Below are 26787 nucleotides of genomic sequence, written 5' to 3' on the forward strand. Positions count from 1 at the left end.
AACTACTGCATTCTCCACTCCACGCTTCTCCTGCTTCATGCTCTTGTTTAGGGTTTAGCAGCCAGCTGGTGAATATTTAATGGTAATTTCACGTTTTTTTTTTTCACTGTAACCTCTGCTCTCCCCCCCCCCCCCCCCCCCCCTCTTACTACTCTGTCGAGGCCTGGAAAGAGACGGGCCACATGTCTGTGTCATCTGCCTTCCATCCCTGACAATATACAGAGTCACACCCTTCACTTTCAGAAGGTCAAGGTTTACTACTAGCATGTTGAGTGAATGCATTAACAAGTACATGACTGGTTTAACAGAGGCTGATATATACAGTGTCATTTATGGTGACTGGTAAATTGTTTTACAACATTACCGCCATTACTGTTTGCAAGAAATGACTCTCTATCCAGTTCTGGATGTACTGTATGGACCCTTTTCACAAATCTCTATAGACTATTTTAAGGAATGTTTTGGTAAGGATTGTATTTTGAAGTCCATTTTTATTAATTAAATCAAGTTTACAGTTTATGAAACATTTTTTCTAATATTTTAGAGAAGGTTTGAAGTCGATTCTCATTTTCCAAAGTACTGTTTAAGAGAATATGAATAAGAAAAAAAAAACAGTCCTTAAAACAGTCAAAATGCAATTTGATGCAGTAAAACAAATCAAGTCACATTAGGGTTATATTAGGTACTCAAAAGCATGGCCAAAGTAAGTTGTGTGCTACTAGTTATATAACATTAACCGTTCTTTTTTTTTTTTTTTAGTTTGTAAAATTGTTTTAATGTTTTAGAGACGGATAGAAGTAATTACTAGATATGTAACATTGCGGGGGGGGGGGGGGGGGTTGTGTTTGTTTGTTTTACTTTCACAAAAAGCGGTACTTTTATCAAGCGCTCCGTTCTTAAAGCATGTATCTTTCCAAGCAAAGGCACCAGGGCCTCGCAGCTTTTCAAAGTGATATTGATAAACCCTCCTTGGATCTTTAGAAAATGCAAAGCATTCCATGCAGCTGCATATTATTGAATAATCGTGCGTTACCCGCCTTGCTAAACATCTTTATATGAATACCTAGTGTACAGGCAATAGATTATTAACTGGAGTAATGAAGACCTCTATGGCTCAATATCTTTCTGACATATTCTACTAATGATCCTACACACGTTGTGTATGCCCTCGATCAAAGTCATCTGTCAAATTTTAAAGTGGAAACTTTCAGCAAAACAAAATTGTCTCATTATAATCTTTTTCCTTGTTTTTTCATCGCGTATGCTTATTTGTCATGCAGCATGCAGAGGTGAACCGTATAGTTTTATCATGTAGTTATTGTGTTTGTAATTAAGGAACAGACTTTCACTTGGGTGTGTCTGCTGAAAGGCTCCTGAGACCTGGACATATAGCCTAGCTCTGTCCAAATACAATTCAATAAGAAGACTTTACCTACCCAAACTTTACAATGCTTAAATCATTTGAATGCAGTTCTGTTTCTTGCATAGAGCTTACTCATGCTTGATTAAGCACAAAAAAATACTCTACTTGTAAAATGACAAGGATAAATGAATGAATGTTGCTCAGTGCATTAGCTGTTAGATTAATGACATTTTTAGTTGTCAAGGAAATGCAGTTAAAGGTAGAAAAGATCAGGGGACACAAGGATACTGATGCATGTTTGAACCCTCGACAAGCAAGGGACGCTGTCTGTCTCTCTGTAACTCACTTGGCAGGAGGTCATGTTTATTGTTTTGTTTTAATTTATTATTTGTCTCTATTCTCCAAAACCCTAAAGCTGCACACACTAAATGTAAGGGTGGTGTGTGTGTCTCTACACTGTCATGCTTGAACTAGTTTATTCTGATTCGTCAGGTTAATCATAAATCATGGAATTAAAAAAAACAAATCTGAAATGTGCGTATGATTCATGGTCTGTAGTCAGTGTGTGTGTGGGGGGGGGGGGGGGGGGGGGGGGGATATTCTGCTGTATTCCAGTTGGAAAGTCCATGTCATATTCATCTACCTTACTGAGACGTGTGGAAATGTAATATCCTATCCAAAAGCACTTTTGCTAAGCAAACATAGTTGCTGCTACTGGATTTTCTGATGCTTTTAAGGCAAACCGAATAATGGAAAAAAGGGCCTGATAACATTGCTTGGACAGCTTTTCACTAGCTTTTTACCAGCAATCAAACACATTGTTTTGTAAAACGGGTTGTATGTTTGTAGATTCCTTTTTCTGAGAAATATGTTTACAGTACTATTCATTGAGTTGGCAACCACGGTGTTACACATCGCTGCTGTATCTCCTTAATACTGTAGGGAAAGACATAACAGAATGTAATGGCAAGCTTTTAAAGACCAGCAGGCTGGACTGGGACTTGGTTAAAGATGTAACTGGACATAGCCTGAAGGTCATTCATACGCTGTTTATATTCTCTAACTCGGGTGTTTAGACAGGAGAGTGTTTTCCAGCATTTTTGTCAACGTGACATTAATTAAAATATAAAACAGTCTGAACAGCCTGGATATCCAGTGCAAAGTTCTGCGAGGGATGTTTCAAAGGAACTAATTCATATGTCACTGTCATTCTCAATTTAAAATAAAATTAAATGAGAAGAAAGTTTTCTGTGTTACAGAAACCATCTGAAAACCTAAAATGCTTTGCTTAGTTTAAATGAACTCAAACTTTGACAATTGTACCATTTCTACTGAGTTCTACATGAAAGATTTGGAAAACTAGCCACTAAGACAGTGCAAAGCTTTAAATTATACTTTTTGTAGTGTTTTTTTTTTTTTTCATGGACTTCCCTCGGGCAATGCAGTTGTCTTTTTATGTGAAATGAATCTGTAAGCAGTATACGGAACAGCTTCTGACAAAATGATAAATTAACCAAATTCCCCAATGCACAATTGTTTACTCCTAAATCAAATATTTAAGGATTTAGCAAAGTTTAGTTTAAAAAGTGTATCAAATTATTTTATAATATTTGATGTCCATCCAAATAGGACCCCCTGGTATAAACTCTGTTCCAAAAGAGGGAAGCTATAACAGCACCATCCCCCTATTAACAGCATTCTGGAACGTTGGTTTAATTGAAGCCCTGAGGCCCCCTACTGAGCCACATTAAAAGACAATGTCTATCAGACTGTATTTGATTGGGTTCTGGACTTCCCTTCTGTCTTTTATCCTACACCTGTGTTCCTAAGCAAAATTATGTTCCATAAATCATTGGCCAGCTCCTTACATCACAAATGTTTGTTGGCCAAGTTTCACCAGTTTCAGTGTGTAAATCAAGACTAAAAAGTGTCAGATAGCATCTTCTGTGTTACCGCTGAAGTTTAAGCAGAAATAGGCTCCATTGTAGAAAAATCTGCATTCGTTTTCGACCAGGATAAATGGAAAAACATATAGTGATCCCAGTGGTTGTCTTTTTTTTAAATTATATTTGCATTAACCCACTTGGAATTATTACATATCTGCTGAAATGTTCAGGATCGGTAGCACTGGAGACTTCCCTGGATATCTGCACAGCAGATATAGAACAGTCAATGGTTACGTGAGGTTCCCCTAAAGACTGCCCTGGACGGAAATCCTCTTAGCGACTGAAGTTTTCTCCATTCTCTTTATTGGACATTATTTTGAGACAGTGCCAACTGTACTGGATTGTATCCATGTGGACTATTGAGAAGCCAAGGTTTACTTCTCGTTTGTGGCTGGATTCAAACCCAGTGCAATGCTCCACTTGCTCCTGTCTCTGCTAATCCATTGTATCAGTTCCTTTGACTTGTTTAGTTCAATGTGTCTCTAGCAGTACAGTCACTATGTATCAATTTCCTTACTGACTTGCAAAGGTTCACACACTTGGAGACACTCTGCAGTAAAACTTGCTGTTTTTAATTGGATATATAATTGGACCAGCTGAGTTGTGACAGAAACCCAAATATAAAAGATTGTGGTCATCCGGTCAGAACTGTATGTGAACAGTACTTGAAAAATATAATTCAGACTTGTCTCAAATACCAGGGAAAAGGACAGGGCTCTTCAAGTATTTTCAAAGTTATATTAGCATTCCTTGCCCTCTGTAATATGTTTCTATTTGCAAAACATGACTTTTATATTTAAGTAGATACAAGGATACATTAAGTAATTCAACCAAGGACTCCCGAGTGGCGCATCCGGTAAAGGCGCTCCGCGTGGAGTGCAGGATGCCCCCTATAGCCTGGAGGTCGCCGGTTCGAGTCCAGGATATTCACTGCCGACCATGGACGGGAGCTCCCAGGGAGTGGCGCACAATTGGCTGAGCGTTGCCTAGGGGGGTAGGACTTAGGGTGGCCAGGGTGTCCTCAGCTCACCGCGCAAATACCCTTATCGTGACTGTGATTTAAGAAGAGTAATGTTTTTGAGGTTGGACACACAATATGTATTTCTGGTCCTGTAGGCATGAATTGGTGGTGTAAATGAGTCATCAACAGCTGCTTAATCCGCTCCTGATGTAGGCCATGTCAGTTTTGTAGCTATAGAAACCTGCAGTATACTTTTCATCCAGGATTGTGAAAGTAGATTGCTGCTTTTATCTTTCTGATTACTTTTCCAGTTACTTGGAAAAAGGAAGAGAAAGTTTTCCTGAGCTCTCTGCCAGACTGAGATACATTAGACCCGAGCTTTGTTAAAGTTACTGAAAAAAACAGCATTTCATGAACTTAATTGTTTTCCATTGGAATAATGTACAAGTACTCTTGTGAGTTTGAAATTATGATTGAAGAACAACATGGAGGAGAAGTTAATCTATTATGATGACAAACCACCAGCACATAGCAACAAACATTGATGTAAATTGTACTACAGAGACTCACTGAATCCATTTCTCTATTTCTTCAGGCTGTTGGGTTAGAATTTTTGGTTATCAGTAATACAAGTTGCAATATGTAGTGCATCCTAGTCCCCTGTCATTATTCAGTGATTTAAAATATAGAAGCAGGTTATACAGTAGGTCACAGTAAGTTCACAGAAACCAGAACAGAATACTGCAGTTCATTTTTAGAGGCCAAATATTTTCCCCCTGGGAATAAGCATCCCCCTACTTTCTTAAAGAGTGCAAAAATGTGTGCAAACCAAGCTGGAATAGACTTCCAAGAATGCAAGCATAGAAAGATAGTGTTTATATGTTGTGGGCATGCTTTTACAGTATATGCATTTATCATGCTTTTACAGTATATGCATTTATCATGCTTTTACAGTATATGCATTTATCATGCTTTTACAGTATATGCATTTATCATGCTTTTACAGTACATTTATTTTGGCTGCAGTTTTTTTTCAATTGCCAAGGCAATTTACACCACAGCGATTTTTACACCATAATAAATAATTGTATTTACTGTCCCCGAAATGCAACAGCTGTATTTTTACTGGTACAGTGTTCCCATTCAAAATATATTATCCTTCACCAGGCTTTTCATATTCTGTTTAATCTTGAACAATCGTTTCCCTTTTGCCTCCAGCTAATAATAATAAATGAAATTTTTTTTTATTTATTTTTTTAGTAAAATCTGGCATGTAATTGCATCTCCGTAAATTGCACGTGGAACAGTATTTCTTTGTTTTACCGGTTTTAACATTTTGTTTTGCATCAAATACAGGTGATGACTGAAGAAGCACACACTGTAGTTCCTGTAGTCTAATGTGACATGCAATTACATTTTTGTTTAGTCTTTTAGTTAGAGGATTAGCCTTTTATTGCAGTTGTGTTTCTGGCAAAGCTACACACCTCTTTTTGTAGGAGGGTGCATTTCAGCGTACCTGTTATTCATTTATTACTATTTTAATTTCAATAAGGTATGAGGTTGGTTTAATGTATATTAATTGTAGTGATCCTTGGCAAGATGGATTCAAACAATAACTTAGTCATATTAATAGGGCAGGTAGTCTTGCAGCCTATCAGGTTTCTGGAGCGGTATTCTTTCGTTGGGCTGGGCTCTTTTGATATGACACCAGTGCTAATCAAGTCCTTATTCAAATCCACTTCTCCTGGTATAGCGAGAATCGTTTACAGAAAATACTGGACCACAGAAAAGATGCATGACCTCAAAATTGCAAATAAATGGAAATGGATAGATTATATAAAACCTGCATTCCACCCCATGTAATTCTAGCTGCAGTTCGCAATCAGTTTGATAGGAATGGGATCATTAAATTTGATCAGTTAGCATTATATTTTTTGTTGTTGTTATCTTCCCTACTTTAAATAATTAGAATGTAAGCTTTGGGGGGAAAAAAATATATAACAATGCTGTTTTTGTTTTGAGAAGAAATTCCAACACATCACTCCAAACAAGCTTGTAGGCTTGGGGAGCCCTTCACAAAACTGGACCTTTTTTGTTTGCTTTGTTTAAATCCTAATTAAGAATCCTTCTGAGCAAAGTTCTTGTTTAAATTGTCTTGTTAGCAGGAGATCACAGCACTCTTGTCTTAGCTTGTGGTTCTTTCTTAATTAATTCAGTTTGTGTGTTGCTAAAACAGGACGCAAATGAATCTTCCTAATTGTACATACAGAGCTGAAAGACCTAATTATCAGTTTTCTGGCTTGTGCAGATGTGAAGGGAGTAGTTAACGTGTAGGATTAGTTTTGTGCTTTGGTGCAGAAATAAACAAATTAAAGATTAAATTCCATGACATTATGTTTCAAAACATTGCAGCGTGAATTGAATTGGCCATGTTCTAAACTTTATTCAAACCCCTGCCTTGGTGCTCTTTTGGGAAATATGTCACTGTGTTGGACCCAGGCCCTGTGCAGCCTCTGGCACGTAGAGATCTCTTACATCATACATGCAAGACATTCTGCAGACTGCTGGGAGTTTGCACAGTCCCAACCAGATGATTTAGGGTGTATTGTTAAGTACTAGTAAGTGATATTCAGGGGGGCTGCCGACAGCTTGCATTATAGAAATAAACTGTAGTCTGATTTGTTCTAGTGTACTTAGTGGTCTTGCCTTATTTGGGTCTCTGTGAACGGTCTCTGTTATGCTTTAGCTAAAGGAATCAAGGCAGAAGTGAGCTCTGAACCAACTTGAAGTTAGTCAAGTTCTCTAGCGGGTTAAAGATGCAGGACCTTGGAGGGATTGTGAGTCAATGTCATGCTGCCTTAGTGTGCTGTAGACAGTAATTTTCTTGTGTGCCTGTAACATTTTTCGCTCGTGTTTCTCACTGGGACCGCATTAACCTTCTCAAACACGACAAAAGCCAAGGAGAGTAGATGACATTGCAATGTGGAATCTAATGTGGAAGTACTGCATTTCTGTGCGCACAGTAAGGTAGGAGAATTGATTCATTCATAGTAAAGCTGTTGGGCCGGGCATGCTGGCAAAAGGTCTTTGTCAAAGTAGAATCAAAGCAATCCCTCGGCTTTCTGGCTTGTGAAAAGTTCAGCTTTTTGATTTTGTTGCTGACTGTTCATATTGACAGTTTCTCTTGCATGGTAGCTTTTATCCATGAGTACAGTACTGTGTTAAAATGTTAATTATTGTCTATCTATAAATTAAATGGCATGTTTTTGGTCTTTAAGGCTTTGGTAACTGTTGTTTTCAATGCAATTGCATATAAATACATAATTTCCTTCAAAAGATATTTTCTTTATTAATCATACATTCAGAACTTGTTGTTATGTTCAAGTGTGGAATGTAGTTATTACCCGACACTCATGAATTTGCAATTGCAGCGCAACCTCTTCTTATAAAGCAATTTAGCTTGCTACTTCATATTTATAGCAAGTGTTGAGTAAAACATTTAAAGAGTAGGAAGTTTGCAGTACAAATGCAGAGAAGGAAATAAGACACCTACAGCATAGCCGTTTTACCCATTTCTGGGTATTAATACTACAAACTTGATTAGATGTGTACAGGTGTAGGTCAAGCTCAGGTGTGTCTTATTAACCTCATTGTAAAACCAGGATTGAATCGAGCTTCTATGAAACAGGAGTCTTATTTCAAACCCTGCAAATTGTATACTTTAGCTGAAATGTTTCAGCTTTGGCAAATACTGTAGGTGTGATCCATGCATGAAATGTGAGACAGGACAGCATTCACCGTATCTCCAAAGGGACTGGTTTCTGGGATAATTGGCAGTGGGGTGCTTCATGTGGAGAAAGAGAGGTTTGTCAAGCGGTCATAGCTAGAATTGTATCCTGTTTGCTTTACTTTTATAATCAAATACAGGTTGAGGAATGTTTATATAAACGGTTAGTCTGCAGCTGTTTAAATTATTGACCATTTTTTTGAGCACTTATAATATGTATCCTTTTTTTTTTTAAAAAAAAGGTGTATTGTTTTTAATGTGAGACATTACATAATCAATACCTTGTAGTATTATTTCGTAAATACAACGAAATATTTATATAAAACTGTTGAATTTAATACTGCCGTATTCTACAATGAAGCCAATGGTTGATCAATCGATTGATCACACATGTTAGTTAGTGATTTGAAATAATACAAAGTATTAACGTAATGCTTCTTGCTGCAAATGTTTCATAATGCCAGCTAATGTGTTATATACATATATTTACATATATGTAATTTGACAGTTTGAAAATATTTGCTTACGTGTAATTGGGCAAACGTTGCAAGTTGCAGTTTTTTTCTTCATTCTGAGATTTTGTGAAATATGGGCATGCTTTCCACTGGCCCTTTTGCCAAGGTCTTCAGAAGTACCTGCCGCCATTTTTCAAGATGTCTTTTTTTTTTGCGCACCATTTTTTGGAACCACACTCAGGTAGACAAGATTAATCAATCAAAATCGATTAAACCCTATGTATTCAGGATATTCAAAAACAATGCTAAACTGATAACATTGATAAACCGTTGCTTCCTGTTTGAATTACAACCTAGTTTGTGAAGTACTAGGAAGTATAATATAAATTGAAGTATATAAAATGCAATACAAACAACCCAAATCTATTCAACAGTAGAACATGGGGACCACTGCAACAGCTAATAATGTATGACAATTGATTTTAGAATCTTTGATTAGCAGTCTTTAAACTTGTATGACCCAGTTAAGTCATCAAATGCACAGTCCTCAATGGTTGAGGTACATTAAAAAAGTTTTAGAAGTTATGTTTTGGAGCGTTATTAATTTGCAAAGCACCCTTAAAGCACAGCAAGGCAGCCCCACGGCTTAGCGGGGGTTAAAGTGTTGACTGATGAATGCTAGTTTGAGCATTTGAGCGTGCAGGGATAAAATTAGTGGTCAGTGGGTTAGACTGGAGCTCTCTTAGTCAGCAGATCCAGTCCTCAGACTTCTTTCCATCCTGACTCATTTTCTTTAGTGCTTATATAATAAGGAATTTCCCTTTACATGGGACACAACGTCCTCGCTTGTTATTTACATTCTTGGGTCTGTTTCATAATCTTGATTTGAGAGCAAACAACAGTCTCAACCACATATATACGGTAACTGATGCTGGATTTCGTGCACGTCTGTTTAAAAAAAACCTGTTGCAAAATATAGAACCGACATACCTGGTGGATGACTGGAGGAGTTTAGGGGCAGGTGTGCATTTCCGCCCACAGGTATTATGAGGTTATTGTAATTGCATGCCGCCATGTTTAAATGAATGAAGGCCTCAAAGGTGCTATTTCATAGTTACTGGCAGGAGTGGGTGCAGTTCTGCTATAGCAGAAGGTCATTGGCTTGTATAATGAGGTAGCAAAACACTCTGTAACTGATTCATAAACAATTATTGCAATAGAACACACAAACAGGATAGGATCCTACTGTTTCTAGTACTTACCTTGTCGGTCTGCTTCCTGTGCCTTCAGTAAATAGTTGCATTAATGATGTCTTAAGCAAGTTAATGATGCCCCAAACAGAAATGAATAAGCCTGCTTTTCCTGTAAAAGGTTAATGATCACCATGTTTGTATGTTTTAATTGCACATCTGTTTTTTTTTTTGTTGACACAATTATGTTTTATTGGTCAAACGGGAGTATCCCTGAACTTAAACATCAGTTAGAATCTGTGTGATCAGAAATATTACAGTGATTCACAAAGGAAGTGATTTTGCAAAACGTGACTTGATTCCCATTCAAAATAGAACTACTGTACACATTCACCACAGCAACGTGTTTGTACTGTGAAAACACTGAGCTCAATCAGTAACGAAAGATAACTTTAAGGTTTATCTGTCTAATTTTAAGTTAGATTGCAGTGCATTTCATCAAAGCAGTATTACTCTTTTTATAGTATAGTTAGTGGTTTTAAACACAAGGTGCATGGATCTCTATTTTAAAATAAACACTGAGGTCTATTATCTTCAGTCATTTCCGTGTTCTTCTCATTCATGTGATCTCAGTCATGTTTTCGTATCCCTGTGATGGCTCTTTCGACAGCGCTGCACACCCAATGTAATCCTGCAGGAGTAACATTCCCGAGTCCTACTTGAGAACGTCAACCCGTATTATAATGTTTTGGAAGTGGGCTCCCGAGTGGCGCATCCAGTAAAGGCGCTCCTCGCAGGATGTGCCCTATAGCCTGGAGATCGCAGGTTCAAATCCAGGCTATGTCACAGCTGACCGTGACCGAGAGTTCCTAGGGGGCGGCGCACAATTGGCTGAGCGCTGCCCGGGTAGGGAGGGCTTAGGTCGGCAGGGGAATCCACAGCTCACCGCGCATCAGCGACCCCTGTGGCCGATAGGGCGCCTGTGGCTCTGCAGCGGAGCCGCCAGATCTGTGTTGTCCTCCGGCACTATAGGTCTGGTGGCATTGCTGTGGATCTGCAGTGCGAAAAATGACGGCTTGGAAGGAGCACGTTTCGGAGGACGCGTGTTCCAGCCTCCGTTTCCCGAGTCGGCGGGGGGGTTGCGAGCGGTGAGCCGGGGATACAGATAATAATTGGGCATGCTAAATTGGGGTGAAAACCGGGGTAAAAATAATTGGCGACGACTAAATTTATAAAAAAAATAAATAAAAAAAAAAAAAAAAATGTTTTGGAAGTAGGTTGACAGATGTTAAAATATGTATGCCTTTCACATTTAATTTTAGTTTGGGTCATATACAGTAAGACTGCTTTTAACTTTTCTTTTGGAATTTGGGAATACCCCGTCAGACAAACACATCATTTCATTTTCGGAAAAAAAAGACGTTTCTGTTGGGCTGTCTTGCATGGCCCTATACAGTATTAGTTATTGGAGAACCTCACTTTGTACAATCTTAAGTAATTGGCAATGGATGTTTGGGCGAGTATTTCTAAAATCACTGTTTTATCAGTAGTCAGCACTGGTAAACCATGATATTTTGCTAATGTTATTTTTGACTTATGATTAGTTGACTTCTAGTGCTACTTACTTACAGAAGATTTATAAGTTGAAACAAAGGTCCCAGAGGCATGTGTTTGTTTATGTGTCTGTAGGTTTATCATTAGGTTACTGAAAATGCCAGCTCTTGGAAGAACTTTACATTGATTGACCGTAAACTGTGACATTTTGTCTAGATTAAGGTAAATCAGAGGTTTGTCATTAAAGTGGGTTTTAATTAATTAAATTCTAGTTGAGTCATTATAGCCACAGGTATAGATCTGATTTAGAGTATTCATTACAGTTTTTACAATGTTTAGAAGTTCAAAAACAACCCATTCCTCCAGCAGTGATCTTTAAAAATGGCGGCCCTTCCTGCTAAAACAGCAACGTTGTGATGGAAAATCTGACTGGCTCAAAATAGCACAAAAACTGTCAATTACAACAAGCACTCAAACCCTTTATTCCAGTACTGCAAGCAGTCAGGCTAGGTCAATACGCTGCACACTTAGACTTAAGCTATTTAAACAGGCTACAGTGAAACAGTAGAAGCGAGGAAACTTGATCTAGGCATTCAGCCTTAGTCTGAAGCCATAGGGTTTATAATTTATTTACTTTGTGCCTTTCCACTGAGCCTGTGATGTCGGGTCACATTGTATTGTATCAGGTCTGTCTGTGCGCGATCAGCGTTTAGAGGAAACCTCTCTGTTCTTCACAGCAGATTCTAAACGTTTTTCCAGTACATACAGATGTAGACTTCATGCATCTGTCTTATTTCCTGTGCTTCCTGAGCTCAGTCTGGGGTATCCTGCACAGGGCAGCATTGACAATTGGAAGCGCGGTCCGTTTTCTGCAGCATTGAATTATCATAATGCCTTTTTTTCCTTGCCTGCCAGCAATGAAGACACCTCGGGAGGGGAGTTTTTTTTTTTTATAAAAGATAGTAACTTCTTGATTTCAGCAATAACTCTCCCGGAGCTTTGGTAAACTTCTGCTCCGTCACATCAGTGTGTGTTTTTTAAGCACTGCAGAAAATTTCTTTGGCTTCAAACGCAGACTAAAACAGGCGCACAGACTTCCAATCACGAGCAGACAGACAGCTCCTCAGCTCTGTGCTGTCGGCAGGACCTCCCTTTCTGCTTTCAGTGCACACAGGGAAGTGTGCCTGAGTCAGCAGACAAGCTAGAGAGGGTTGGCACTCCTAACTACAGTTAAGCCTGTGGTCTGGAGTATTGTTCCCCTGGAAAAGAAACTACTTTGTTAATAAATTTGTTAGGCAAGTAAGAGGCTGTACTTGATTTGATTGGGGTTTGTGCTGGCAGATCCCTCAAGAGACTGACTGATTCCATAAATGGTGAGTAACGTAGCATACTTAAGGCTGGACAGGGTTGATTTGAGGGTCAGTGAATATGTTTAGGACAGCAGCAATGATATTGAATAGAAATAGCACTTCTATTTTTAGAAACTGGCAATTGTGGGCTAAAAATAACTATGGTCAGTGTAATGGTGCAACAGGTATTCTTGCTTGACTGGATCGTATGTGTTTGAGAGAAGGATTCTGCATGTCTGTCAGGGCTCTGTACTGTACTGTGCCAGGTTTCCGGTCTGCTTTCACTTGACACCCTCACAGCTGTAATGAATTGAATTAGGGATGGTATTCTGTCTGCCAGTATAGCAAACATCATTTGCCCAGAATTTATGGAATTCTTCTAATCTCACAGGAACCTCTATTTCAGGCATTTTGGGAGAATTATAGCTTCTTAACAATTCATGTTTTTGTTTGTACCTTTTCATTCAATGTTGCCAAAAAACACACTCTAAGGAATGTAATTTTTTTTAATTTTTTTTTTTTTTACAAAAAACCAAAAACAAAATATGTATTTAATATACAATTTATTTAAGCTGCAAACCACTGTACTTTTTCTTACTGTGCTGTGTAGTTTTTTGGTCTAGTAAAGTCTGTCTGTTTTCCTTTTACATGCAGTTCATTCATGCCTAGTAAAACATAATAATAAAAACAATAATAGTAAGAGTAATAATACATATAAATTACAAAGGCGAATCACTTTTGAATTACAAATAGATTCCTTTAGTTAGCACAAACAGTAAATTGACTGTACTGTAACATTTCATAGACTTTTGGCTGTCAAATCTCAGCTATCAAAAAAGTAATACTGTAATATCAGCTGTCTTTGATTTGAAAGCAAATATTGTCTTGGCTTCAACAACTGGCATTCTGAATGAAAGAACTACAGTCGAGCTGTGGAAATGCAGAGATTAATATTTTAGTACCGTCGTTTCATGTTTCTGAGGTGATGTTGAGCCTGTACGGTATGCTTGTCTCACAGCTGAAATGTACCAGCATTGAAGAATGAGGAATCTGTACTTTGTACAATTGGTTGTAGTATGTAAACTCTCCACCATAGACATTAGCCTATAGGGGCTATTCAATTGATCTCAATGTTGGGGGAATCTAAATAACCTTGGTTTGGTATTTGGAGTTCCACTGTTAAGATCAATTGACAAGACCTCTGTGTCTTATATGCAGGTGAGAGAAGAAACAATATTCTACAAAGCATAATATTTAAATGAAGACAAACACATCTCTCATTAGTTTAACAAACAAAAACAAAAAAAACACGCTGACTCGTTTAGCAGCTAGTTGAGGGATCACCCTGATCTGTTTATGCCATCGCTCTTCATTTTCCACTATTGATTTCATGGCCTGTGGTCAGCCTCCTGGAAATGAAGGTCTCAGCTGGTCAGTGACATGGACAAGCCCCCCATACACCACCTGGGGTCCTGCATGTTTCAGTGTTAAGGCAATTTGCTCAGGTTCATCCCATATTTCAGGCTATGACGACCTCTGTAATAGGAAGGGCTTCAATGATACACTGCTGACAGGATTTGACCTCAGGGTGTCGGTCAGATCTGACTGAACACCTTCCTGTTTCCAGTAACTGATGGAGGGGAGGATTGGGCTGCTTGTTTGTGAGTGGTGTCAAGTCTGGATAACTTCATGTATGTCTTTGTGAAAAGTAGAAGAAATGTGATGGTAAATATTTTCTGTTAATGCCCCAACTGTGTTTTACTGCTTAACATTCATCAATATGGAAAATAACAAGTCATTTTTCACTCGAAAGAAGCAACTGTGCTCCACTTTCTTGCCAGCGTTAATCTGCCACAGCATTCACCCAGTGCCATAACTTTCTGTAGCTGATGCATGCATAAAGATTATTCAATCTGAAATAATGAAAAAGTGAGGGGGACATGTCCCCCGTGTAAATGACGCCTATGCATTCACCTAAAACAATTATTTTATTTTAATATGTGCACATGATGTAGGCCCATCTTTGTTTCTTATCGTATCTATGTGTAAGACATGGTAGATGGATGGATGGATGAGGACTGTTTGCATTCTTAATAATGGTAATGTGATGTTAAACTGTTATTGTAAACTCTGCATGTATAAGAAATTGATAAGGCAACAGGGACCTGTCCTTGAGTATTTGTTTCTCTGTTTTTCTCAGATGAGAGAATGAATAATATGCTCAGTCATATTAGTTTCAGTACTAAGAAAAAGAAATCTCCAAGGATTGGCCCTGTTATTTTTGCAGCCCTGTTTGTAGGCACTGCAATATTGTAGGCTTAGAAGAATGCTTCACATAAACACGTAATACATATGCTACAAGCTGTTTCTCTAGTAATGCTAGGCAACATTGGATACAGCCCATTTCTTTTCACAACAGGGTCCTGATGATTATCTTAGCGTTTGTTTTTTTTTGCTTTTTTTTCCACAACTGAAAAATCCTAAACGGAAAGTTCAACATTTGAAAAAGATTAGTCAAGAATGTAATTCTCTCAAAACCGTGGCTTGAATCAGGGGGACCCACTTGGACGCCCATCCCTAAAATCAGTCTGGTACATATTATTAACATTGGAGGGGGCTGCAAACTCTTTGTGTAATTTACGTAAACACGTGGAATGCCAACAGAGTAGACGGTATTAACCAAACCATGTCATTTTAGAAATCAAAACCCAAAGGGTAGGATGAATTATTGGTAGATCCTTTGAGAAAATAATTGTTAGTGACCAGTTTTTTGGTTTTTTTTCTGTTTCCTGATTTAAATAAATGCTTGAAGAAAAACATTCGCTAAAACAAACCAATAATCTGAAAAGCTGCTGGTTGAACCACATGAGAATACACAGACATATGGACATGAGCACACATGTTGGAAAGAAAAAAGAGGAATACTTGTTTTTTTCCTCCTGTAGTTATCATCAAACACATCTCCAGTAAAGATGATACTGACAGCTCAACATCCACACGGATGGCATTTAAAGAAAAGGATAACCTTAGACCTAGACTGTAAGGGAGTTGGGGTTTCAGTAACACCTCCTGTTGCTTGGCGATGAAGCCTTGCCAAGTCATCGACAGGAAGCATCAGCACGGCAGTGTTTGTTTATAAAAGATTTGCTTTCATTTTCTGGCCGCTGAAATACAGTAAGTCATTTTAGAGTTAAGGCTAAGTCAATAATGCTACACCCCTTTCCTTTCATCTCTTCCTGACAGGCATAGTTATACATTTATTTAGATTCCCAAAAACAGCATAAACACCTAAATAGGCGGGTACACAAAATAATGAATTCCATAGAGTATTTCAGTAGAAATGTTGATTTGATTTGTTTTGGTATGTTTTGCTTTGAAGAAGTCTTCTGGAATCAGTGCATACCGGTTGCTCATGTCTGTTTTTTTGTCGACAAGAACTTTGAATTTTGTGGCAAAAAAAAAGTCCATGACCGGCATGCGTAACAAGTTTAATGTTACATTCCAAATGACATCGGCTGTTTTTATGAGTATGGCTTTTGAAGAAATCAAGAACTATAGAATTTCCCAAGCTTATCCGCCCATCCACCAAAACCCTATCCTGCCCTTAATCAATCCTGGAGAGAACGCTAGTGTAGTGTCATGTTGTATAGCATAGTATCCCTTATACGTTTACCATAGTAAAAGCCTAGCAAAGTGTGTCATAGGTTTAGCATTTGAAAGAAAAACAAGGTATGGTAAAGTATATTAATAAACATTCCAAACCAAGGTAAACTATGGTAAATGCATAGTAGAACCATGGGAAAAGCATGGGGAAAATACCACAGTATTTTGTAAGGGATATTAAAGCGTGGTGAAGTATAGCACACTTTACTGTATACAGTTCTTGCTTTCTCCTTCGGTGTACTGGATACAACACCCCTGAGCATTCGAATCTCATCATCTGCAAGGCTGCTGCCATATTCATGACAAAAATGCAATTTGAAGAAGAGAAATGGAAATTAATATTAAGCAAAATCAAATCAATTCACCTTAATACACTTCAGGGACCAAGTTTAATCAACTCACTCACAATTTATAATCCATGCATTTATACTGTATAACCCTTCCTGGAACTGCAAAGTATTGTTGACTTTATGTACTGTACCGTATGTACAAAAATACATTAAAAAAATACAAACATGACCTCTTAAGTCATGACTGTTCTCTTATTGTACAGTACAGTACTAGCAATTTCAAGTCTGTTTTATAACTAAGTTCAATAACCTTACCTAAACTTATGTTAGCAAGAGTCTAGATTCTGACCATGACTTTCACTCAACCTACTGGTTGGTATCATTTTCAGATTACCATCACGCTGTGTTTAATCAGGAGGCTCCTTGCACATTCAAGCTTTAAGATGGGCTTATTAAAGGTAGCCATGTGTGGGTTGATGTATCCCACAGCCAGGAGCTGGTACCAGAGGGGGTTGTGTGCATGGTCGGGGCAGCTGGTGGGCCGTCACTCCCTTTATAATAAATAGGCAGCTCTGCTCTCAGTTAGTGGTCTCCACAAAGCAATCTGTCTTCTTCTGGGCCTAATGAAAAGCACTTTTAGCATCTGATTAGCTCTTAATATGACAGCGTAAGTGTGCCTGTGTGTGTGTGTGTGTGTGTGTGCAAAGGAGATTTCGATTTTTATTCCACAGTGAAAGTGTTGCTATAGATCATGCCAGACAAATCTTAGTTAGTCTTCCTCAAAAGACCCAATGCTATGTTTTTTTATCTGATATGAACTGATACCACTATTACAACTCCTAACTCCAGGGTAGACTGTAATACTTCAAGGGATCAAGAGGGAGAAGAGCAGATTTAAAAAAGGTTTGAAACCCAGTTATAGTTGCAGATTTTTTTTTGATAGTTTCAATGTTGTTTTGTTGTTCAGTATATTTAGGTTTAAAAATGGGATGAAGGTCTTTTTATATGCCACCTTCTTGACCAGGTCTCCCTTGAAAAAGAGGGTTTCATCTCAACGGGACTTTCCTGGTTAAATAAAGGTTAAATAAAATAAATATACAATTTGCTCAGTAATAAGCATTCTCCCCTATAGTTGAGCTTTATGGTAATTGTCATTAAATTGTATTATTGAAAATGCCATTCTCATCTTATTTAGTGATGTTCAGAGCCCTGTTTGAAAGGAATACGTTCAAAGGTTGTATTGTACATTTTAATATATTTGTGAAAGCTGTTGATGCTTATCAAGAACCTGTCCAAGTATTTCATATAGCTTTTATAATAGGAAAGGTTTCTGTTCTCCCAGTGACCCGATTTGAGATTTCTGCTCTGTTGAGCAGCACCTGAACATTCTCTAAATCACTACTGACTTAATGACAAGTTTAAAATGCGCCACGATTCCTGTGTCCTGTGTTCTCAAAGAATAATGGGCCCCCTGCCCATTTATTTGGTCATTTGCATTTCTGATTACGCAACTCTTCTTTCTAATTTAGCTATGGGACATCACTGTCTTGATACAGTAGATTTATGGCAGGCTGTCTTAATAGTGTTTTCTGTGTGGATGCAAAAGATTTCTGATATTTGTAGAATCAGTTCTGCTGTGGTGGATTTGCATCCCTGCTAATGAAACATGCTTGTAATTGCCCCCATACCCCAACCTCTTTCCTATTTCACTCCCAGCTGTGAGCACAGCGCATTAGCTTTTAGATCGGCTTTTCCTTTTACTGCTTTTGTAGAATATCTGCATGAGGACACACAATCTCGCTTGCATGAAGGTGCCATTTTTACCAGCTTTTGGTAAAACATGCCAGTTGCAAGCTGTTATTAGCGAGAGCAAAGTATCAATTAAAAAAATTAGGCAGCGCACTTAGTGTGCCTTAAGCAGTAACTCAAGTTGCACAGCACAGGACTGTAGCTGTAGAAATACGCACCACCCTTACAGTTACAGTCTACGGCTGCTGCATGCTGGTCCTTTCAGTCACCCGATATAAGGAGGTGTGAGCCGGTGCTTGTCCACTCTTCCCAGCAGGGAGTGGGATTGCTTTAAAGCTGGACAGGGAAAGTAACTGGGCACAGGATACTGCGCTGGCTATGATGATTTGTTTATTTAGCAGACGCCTTTATCCAAGGCGACTTACAGAGACTAGGGTGTGTGAACTATGCATCAGCTGCAGAGTCACTTACAACTACGTCTCACCCGAAAGACGGAGCACAAGGAGGTAAAGTGACTTGCTCAGGGTCACACAATGAGTCAGTGGCTGAGCACATTTTAGTAATGGCTAGTTTCATAAACTACAGACCACTTGGCTAGAGTTTGCTTTCTGTAATCCAGGGCCGCACGTTTCCCAGCTGTATCAATCAGGCAAAGATCTCAAATTAGCCTGGAGAGATGGGTCGTTTCTTAATCCTCAGCACCTGGCAGTTCACTTGGTGATAGGATTAAGAGTTTACCCAGGGGGAGCAAAAAGCACAGTAAAGTAGGATTGGAGAGCTGCTGGCACTCACCAAGCAGAGAGTTCAGGAGAAGGTTATGCCACTGTGTACCACCCTACTGTTTTCAGGTGCATACAAATAAAACAGAATGTTTGACTACAGTATTTTTGTTTAATTATTTTTTTAATCTGTGCTAGGTTTTTCCAAAACTATCCACTAGATGCCTTTTTTGCAATGGAGTGCCAGATTCAGGATTGCATGTTACAAAGTAAACTTCTTGGATTGTAAACAGAAAACAAAATCAGCACCATCTGTCAAGTTTCTTCTGCTGTTGTGAATAGCTGGGTAGCACTTGGTGTGCCCTTCAGCATTTCTGAATAACTCCCTGAACATGTGCTAAAGCCTTTAAAGGGGATACATGAGACATAGCTCTTGGTATGGCCTCTCAAGTTCCATAACATCAGTTGACTTCTTTTAAACAAATGACATCACTGCTGCACGGGAAACCACGTGGGACCAGGGTACGAGGCTGGATTTCAAAAGCAAGGATGTAGGGCAGACTTGCTGGGAAAGCAGCCCCATGTCATTTGGTATCTTCTACAGTGATTATGAATTCTGCAGATTAATCTGCAGAACAGGTTTGAAGTCCTGTCTAGAGAGCTGTAGCATGCAAGACACAACATGTAAATGCAGTGCTACCTGAACCTTTACATTTCTCTGACGTGTTGACTTCTCATATCTTCTTGGTAAAATATTCACTGTGTGTTTTCTGTATGCTGTAAAAGTGTATTTGATTGATTTGCTTTGTGGTATAAAGTATAACTGGGCTTTAAAAAAAAAAAAAAGCTTACTTAAAGCTGTTGTATGTGGATTCATGTTCAAATTGTTTTAATACAATGTTATTCCCTGGATTCTGTGTACTACAGTCATTAGTATGACTTTGTGGTTTGTTTTCTCCAAAGTGGGTGGTAGCTTCAGGCACACTTGCGCCCCCTGCTGTCTGTTTGTAAGTCTTACATGTTATTGTTTGTAGTTTCATGTGTGAATATGACCTGCTTTACAAGTTCAGAAATATGATAACTTTTTTTTTTTTTTTTTAAACAAGGTGTTTTTGTTACACATTGGGAAATGTTTTAGGGCTTATTGTTAGTTTTGTTTTTGTTTTTTCTCGTATGAAGTATTTATCATCCTTTGTAACTGAGTCTTAATTTCTTGGCTGATAGTTTAGAAAGATTTCCTGAAAGGTTGTGGCGCTGAAATAAATGTACCAGCATGTCAGTGCCTTGAGAAAGCTTCACCATTCGGACCAGGAACTCTCCGCTTCTCTAAAAAAATGATTCTGCTTTTTTTTTTTTTTAGTTAAACAGAGAGTGTTTTTTTTTACTTAAACAAAATGTATTCATATCATCAGACTGCTGTCAGAAGTTCTGCCAGCAGATCTCCTGTCTATAGTTTCATTTAATTGGCTCCCCAGAGTGAGAGTGAGTAGTAAGTTGGTCTTTCAGAATTTCTTTTTTCTCCTTGTTAATAGAAGGTGTTGGTTTGAAGTTTGCAGCAGCATATCTTCTCAAGATGTTCATACAGCCTTCAACAAATCCAGCTCCGTACAAAATTCACATGAAAACCTAAAACAAATTGTCTTTTAAAGCTTGTCTAGAGTCCCAAGAGAGAACACAGGATGTATACTGTAAACAAAACCTTTTTTTTAGGATGAGGTCTAAAGTTGAAGTGGTCCAGTGGGTAATGAATATCAGCAGGACTGCATTATACTGGTATGCACCAGCCCAGTTTAACAATTACAGCAAAGAACTGAGAGCTAGAGTAATTGCAGGGTTGAATATCAGCATCAGACTCACAATGGAGAACTGTTGGTGTTGATTTCAAAGTGGAAAAATGTGTGTAACAAAGGCCACTGTGGATGTAGATATTGCTTCCCAGTTGGGCTGTACTGGGCCAATAAATTAAATACAAAAAAAAAATCTATTTCTATGCCCTCCATGTAGAAACACATCACTCTCCCAGCTTGTGCAATGCTGTGTGCTGCTCACCGGCGCCATCTCCTGGAGAATCTCAAAGTCAAACATGTTTTAACCCTCTCATTACAACCACATACACTATATACAGTAGTACTGTGTACTCACAATACATATTTTGTGTAAATGTGTTGCTGTTCTTTTGAAGTTTAGTATTGCTATTGCAATAATTACATTAAATTATGGGTAAAAGGAAAAGACGTGTGATTGGAAATTATGTAATTGTGATTATGACCTAATTTGCTGACCTCAGAGTTACTAAATTAAATAAATCATAATAATATAATATTTTCAAAAAAGAGATGCATTTCTTTAGCATGTGGATTACTGGTGAGTTTAGCACCTCTCTGCTAGAGCTTTGTTACTGATGGCATTCATAGTGCATCACCTAGGTCACCCTATCTTTCATGCTTCAGTCGAGGTTATCGCTCCTTGCACAGGTAAGGTCCTGAAACTAAATTTTCAAAGAGAGGTCAGGTTGTTTTTTTGTTTTTTTGGATGAGAAGATGGCAAAGCTGACAGGCTTTCTGATGCAGAGGGCAACACAGTTTATTGCGTGAGAGTGCTGAGGCTCCACAACAGCCTGCAGCAAACCAGAAATAGGCTTTTATATTACCCCTCTGTCATGAAGTCCGTCTCAAACCGAAGATTAAAAGCAGGAGCCGGCTAGGACAAATTACTGTAATGTGCTTCCATTTGGTTCTCCACATAGCACAGACCTGATTTTATCAGCGTCTTAAGAGGCAAAAACAAAACTAGTGGTTTGTTCACGATGGTCGTGGTTTAATTGCTGAACAAGGCCATTTAAAAAAAATTTGAAGCTGCAGCGCTGAGAGGACCTAAAGGGTATCAATTAAGAGGTATCTATCTATTAAAGGGTCTCTATCTATTAAAGGGTATCTATTTATTAAAGGCTATCTATCTATTAAAGGGTATCTATTAGATTACATACATTTTGATATTTTGGTATTTTTTGTTTCTCCATAACATCAAATATAAACACGTTATATGAGAATGTGTTCTGGGCTTTCTTGGAAGATGATATGTAACTTCTAAAATATGGATTCAGGTGCAGCCTTGTGGCTCATAGGATTTCAAGTCAATTGCTGGCACATTAGCAATAATATTGGTATTTGGTTTTGTGTGTTTCACACTGAGTGGGCTTAACATCTCAGTTTTCTTAAAGCTGTTCATGCATAAATCACACTGCCCCCTTCATTGGGGATTCAAATCCACTCTCTTTGCATGCTTGTATATATATATATATAGTAGTACTGGTATGTCATATGATACTGTAGAGTCTAACAAGTGCACAAGTGGTTGCTTTTAGCTAAAGTACCCTGTTTGAAATGTGGCAGTTTTACACATGCTAGTATTTGCAGCTACGGTACAACAACAGGGTAGTTCATAGTACATTATGCTACAGATGACTGAAATTGATTAGTGTTGAAAGCCTTTTAAACTTAATGGGGTCATTATTTTGATGTAAGATTAAGCTTTAGAGTTTGATTTTATAATTGTTTGTGAATGACTTGGCATGGCTTCAGAAAGTGGTAGACAGGATTTTTTTTTTTCATGATTTAAAGTAAGAACCCTAAAACAAGGATATACCTTGATCTTGTTCAGTTTCCTTGAGGCTGTGGATAAATAACAGAAAGAGGTTGTTACAGTGTAGGTAATAAGAGATTATGAAGCATCATTCTGTGCATAATCTATTTATGTCTGTTTTTAAAAAAAAACATTGAAACAATGTATTTTTTGTTTGGGTTTTGAACTGTTTCGCTTTCCGTTTCATATTAATTTTGGCGGGGACGCTTCTGTGAAAATCAGTGTCCCATTGTTCAATTTGTCACATTTTATTCCCATACAAAGCTGATCTTGAGCTAATCAGAATGCCAGCTGTTGGAACCAACAATCAGTCGAAAATCTCATGACCATTAATCCTGAAGTCATCATTGAGATTACTGTAGGGGGAACTGCATGGCTTGTAGTATTTGCTCATGTAATCTGTAAAGCAGGGCTCCTCTGCACCACAGTCTATAGAGTATGTGTCATACACTTGCTACAGCCACTGAATTTCCAGAGAGATAATGACTTAGAATAGGGTGGCAGGCGATATCTATTTAATTATAGTTAAATAATTAGAAGCAAATACGTTAACAGAAACCTCTGGATGAGAATCTTGGTTTTCTGAAGTCATTGCATCATTTCAACCTAAGAGAAGGTTTTGCATCTGCACGGAATACAGTGAACATGTGTGTGCTTGATTTTTTGATTTTATTTTAAATCCTGTGCCAGTTTCAATCTCATCATACAATGCTCATGCACATGTGGAGGCATCTCTTTAATACAGCATTGCCACCCCTGTGCCTTAGGCTTCCACAGTCATGTGATTTGTCCTAGAAAGCTAAAAACAGGCATTGACCTTGCAGTGCGATTGTTCAACAGCCGCAATATAACCACAGGACCATGCATCACTCCGGAGGCACTGGATCTGGAACGCTAATGCTTTTATGGATACATGGTATAAATACAGCATTTAGAGAAAGAGAGAGGGGAGAGAGGGAGGGGGAAGAAGAGAGAGCGAGGAGAGAGGGAGAAAGAGAAAGCCACAGGGCCCATCCCATCTCATTGACGTTTATGGAAATTTGCTGATGAGTAAATCCAAGAGCACAAGGTCCCCTGTGCTTTCAGCTTCACAACGAGGCACTGACCCAGCTTCATCCTCCTCCAGGACCAGCTGACTTTCTTTATTATTATTATTATTACTGCAAATCCACTGCAAAGGGAAACCGTCACAGCTCCACCTGGCTGTTTTGCTTTCTTGTTTATTCCCCGGCTTGTAAGAGGATGAAGTCAGAGGTAGGTGGATTTATGCAGTGCATTAAGTTACTGCAGCAGCATGTGCTCAGGGTTATGAGAGCTGGAATTTACAGCACCAGCGACAGCAGGTGACGAGCCTTACATAATGTTGCAGTTTTACTGAATTGCAGCTGGGGAGAGCAGGAGTTGTATGCGAGTGCTGTTGGTGAAGAGGAATTCTGTACACAGATTGTCTCTATTGTGTATAGTCTGATGTCATACCGATGCTGATGCAGTACTGCTAAAGGACGGGGTGTTTTTGCTTAGTAAGCTGAACAGGCATGTTAAGTTACAGAGTGCCGGTACTGGTAAATTCTATTGCCAGTGCATACCCTTTCTTCTCTTTATCCCAGATATGTAATATATCTGAAGCATGTCGTTCATTAGAGCTGATGTGGCATGTTATAGATGTTTGCATCGATTCATTCTGCAGGTTGAAGCTACTTATTTGCATTTTATCAATTAAATATCTGGCTGCACTGAATCACCCCTGATGAATTCACATTGATTTTCAGTTGTTCTTGAGAATAATCCATTAGTTCAAGCTCATCCCACTTTATACAGTAGAAAGGGCTGACCTAAACAAATCCTGCTTGTTTACAGAAAGGATAGGTTCCACAGCCAGGACATAAGAAGTAATTAGAAGTCCAACACAATACCCTTAGGGGGTTTTACTTTGGTTTGGATTATGATATAAAACCATTGGGCTGGTTGTTTTATGATTTTAATTAAAGTATCATAAGCAGATACCTGTTTTTAAATATGTTTTTGTGTATTATTGTATGGACTATCGAATACTTTTAGAAATCTGTATTTATTTTTGAGGAATATTAAAACATTTAATTTGACATTTGTCTGTTATTTTATTAGCTTTTATTTTTACATTTTCATTTATCAACTTAAACAATGCTTTGGGAAGCAGCTCCCTTTTGAGCTTCGGTTTATTTTACTATTACATATTTACAATACTGTAGCTGCTGTAGGAACCTTGCATCACAATCACATTTAATCAGTTTTAAATATGATGTGCAGAAACACATGTACAGGGTGCATCTCTTTGAAAATCCAGCCATTTTCATTTCAGACTGGAAGCACAAATGAGTTAAATAACCACACAGCCTTTTTTATATATATAAGTGTCTATATCATTACAGTATTCTTCATGTTTTTGAGATGATGTCCCTGGATATTCTATTATGGGGTGGCTGATGAAATGTTTCTTATGTGATGCAGTGTGCAACGGTAGGCACTGTCCCTCAGGACCCATTTGAAATGAGATGTGGCATCTCAACATGCTTCTCCCACTGAGGGAAATGCTTTTATTAGTATACGAGTGAACAGTACACTGGGCTTTTTCCAGGATTGACAGAGAGTCATAATGTTGACGTACTGTAGAGGTAACTCCATTATGTGATTAGGGATACTACTTTAAGATATCAGGTATTGATATCTAGGGAACGATAGACAGGATATCATTAGCAGTCAAACACTTTGTTTAAGTAAACCTAACAATCTATATTGAAAAGAGCTGAGTTTGCAGATGGTACTAATCAATGCTGACAGCCTTTTCCAGTAAGCTAGTAACCTGTCCACGTCAGGGTTGGTTAGATAGACGTACTGTGCAGTTGTGGGCTGGGTGGCTATATAATAAGTAACCGGGAGCTATAGCAAACTAATAATTTATAGACAGAGAGCGAAAATGTTGTCTGATTTGGGAAGATGTTGAATACACATACGATTATCCCTATGTGCTGACTGATCACGCACTGATCAGCTGACCCTCTTGATGCAGTCATGCTACAATATGCACGTTATTTTGGTCTTTTCTTTATTAATTTGCCACTGGCAATAATGTAATCATTATGTGTCTGTATAAGACTGTAAGTTAAAACTCTGTCAAGGCAACACCACCTCTTGTGCTGTAATGAGGTCCCTGTTCTGTGTATGCTGTTTGCTATTGAGAATCCCTTTGAGGATGCACTGCATAGATACATGATAGCTGAGTGTCCTGGTTTACACATCATTGCATTCATTTGTGCTTCACTTGCTGAGTTAATTGCTGGGGTCGAGTTTGGATGAAACTGTATTGATTTAACTTGTTTGGTAAAAGAAAAATAAGCAAAAACGAAATTCAAATTGATATGTCTGCCAAAATCCTAAAAATGTTGTGGTATAAAAAAAACGTTGTGCTAAATTAGTCATGCGATTTACAGGGTTCTACCTCACATTTCAAGTAAATATTATGATTATTATTATTGTTATTATCATTGGTATCACTTTGCACATTGTGTCACTAATTTCACTGTAATTTGACTGTAATTTCATGTGCAGTAAATACACCGTCACGTGTGTAATTGCAAGCACCTGCCTAAAGTTGTAATTAAGCCTACAGCAGGTACATTGAATCTAAAGCGGGTGTGTAAGTACTATGTTATTAGAATGTAATAGGGAGGCGCTGCTCTGTCCATGTGAAGTGGTATTTATTGTATACCCTGGAGATACTGGTATACATTTAATTTTCAGGGCGCCTAGTAACTGTCAATTGACAGCAAATGGCGACGGAGTGTTAAGGGTCTATGAAAAAAGTGATTCAAAGTCAGAACCAAGTTCTCCAGGCAACAGTCCCCAGACTGATCTTCTGAGTCATCCTGCTTTGTTAGCCTGCGTATGACAGCTGCTGACAGCAGTTAGCTGTTTAGCGGCTCTTCACGTCTCAAGGCCTGGTTTTATTGCTCTGTAGTAATTTGTGAGAAAGAAATTGCGGTTTTAGCAGCTGAGTGCTTTTATAAATCGTTAAAAATTGCATTCAATACAAAGCTGCAGCTGGAATTGAATATTTAGGACCTCCAGCTAGAAAGTAGGTGA

The 26787-nt window shown here is 38.4% G+C and overlaps 1 protein-coding gene across 5 annotated transcripts in view; it reads left to right on the top strand.

Moving 5' to 3' along the window:
- Positions 1–26787, top strand: part of LOC117412175 (IQ motif and SEC7 domain-containing protein 1-like) — a 164908-nt gene that overhangs the window by 86958 nt on the left and 51163 nt on the right. Inside the window, exon 1 of one of the 5 annotated variants that reach the window (XM_058988455.1) lies at positions 6981–7297. The exons of the other annotated variants lie outside the window; for them this stretch is intronic. Coding sequence (XP_058844438.1) covers positions 7251–7297 — 47 coding nt within the window. The 5' untranslated portion in view covers positions 6981–7250. Of the gene's footprint in view, positions 1–6980; positions 7298–26787 lie in introns of those variants that run through there. 5 annotated transcript variants of the gene reach the window in all.

This window comes from Acipenser ruthenus, chromosome 16 (genome assembly GCF_902713425.1).
Source record: "Acipenser ruthenus chromosome 16, fAciRut3.2 maternal haplotype, whole genome shotgun sequence".
In the NCBI taxonomy this organism is placed as follows: Eukaryota; Metazoa; Chordata; class Actinopteri; order Acipenseriformes; family Acipenseridae; genus Acipenser; species Acipenser ruthenus.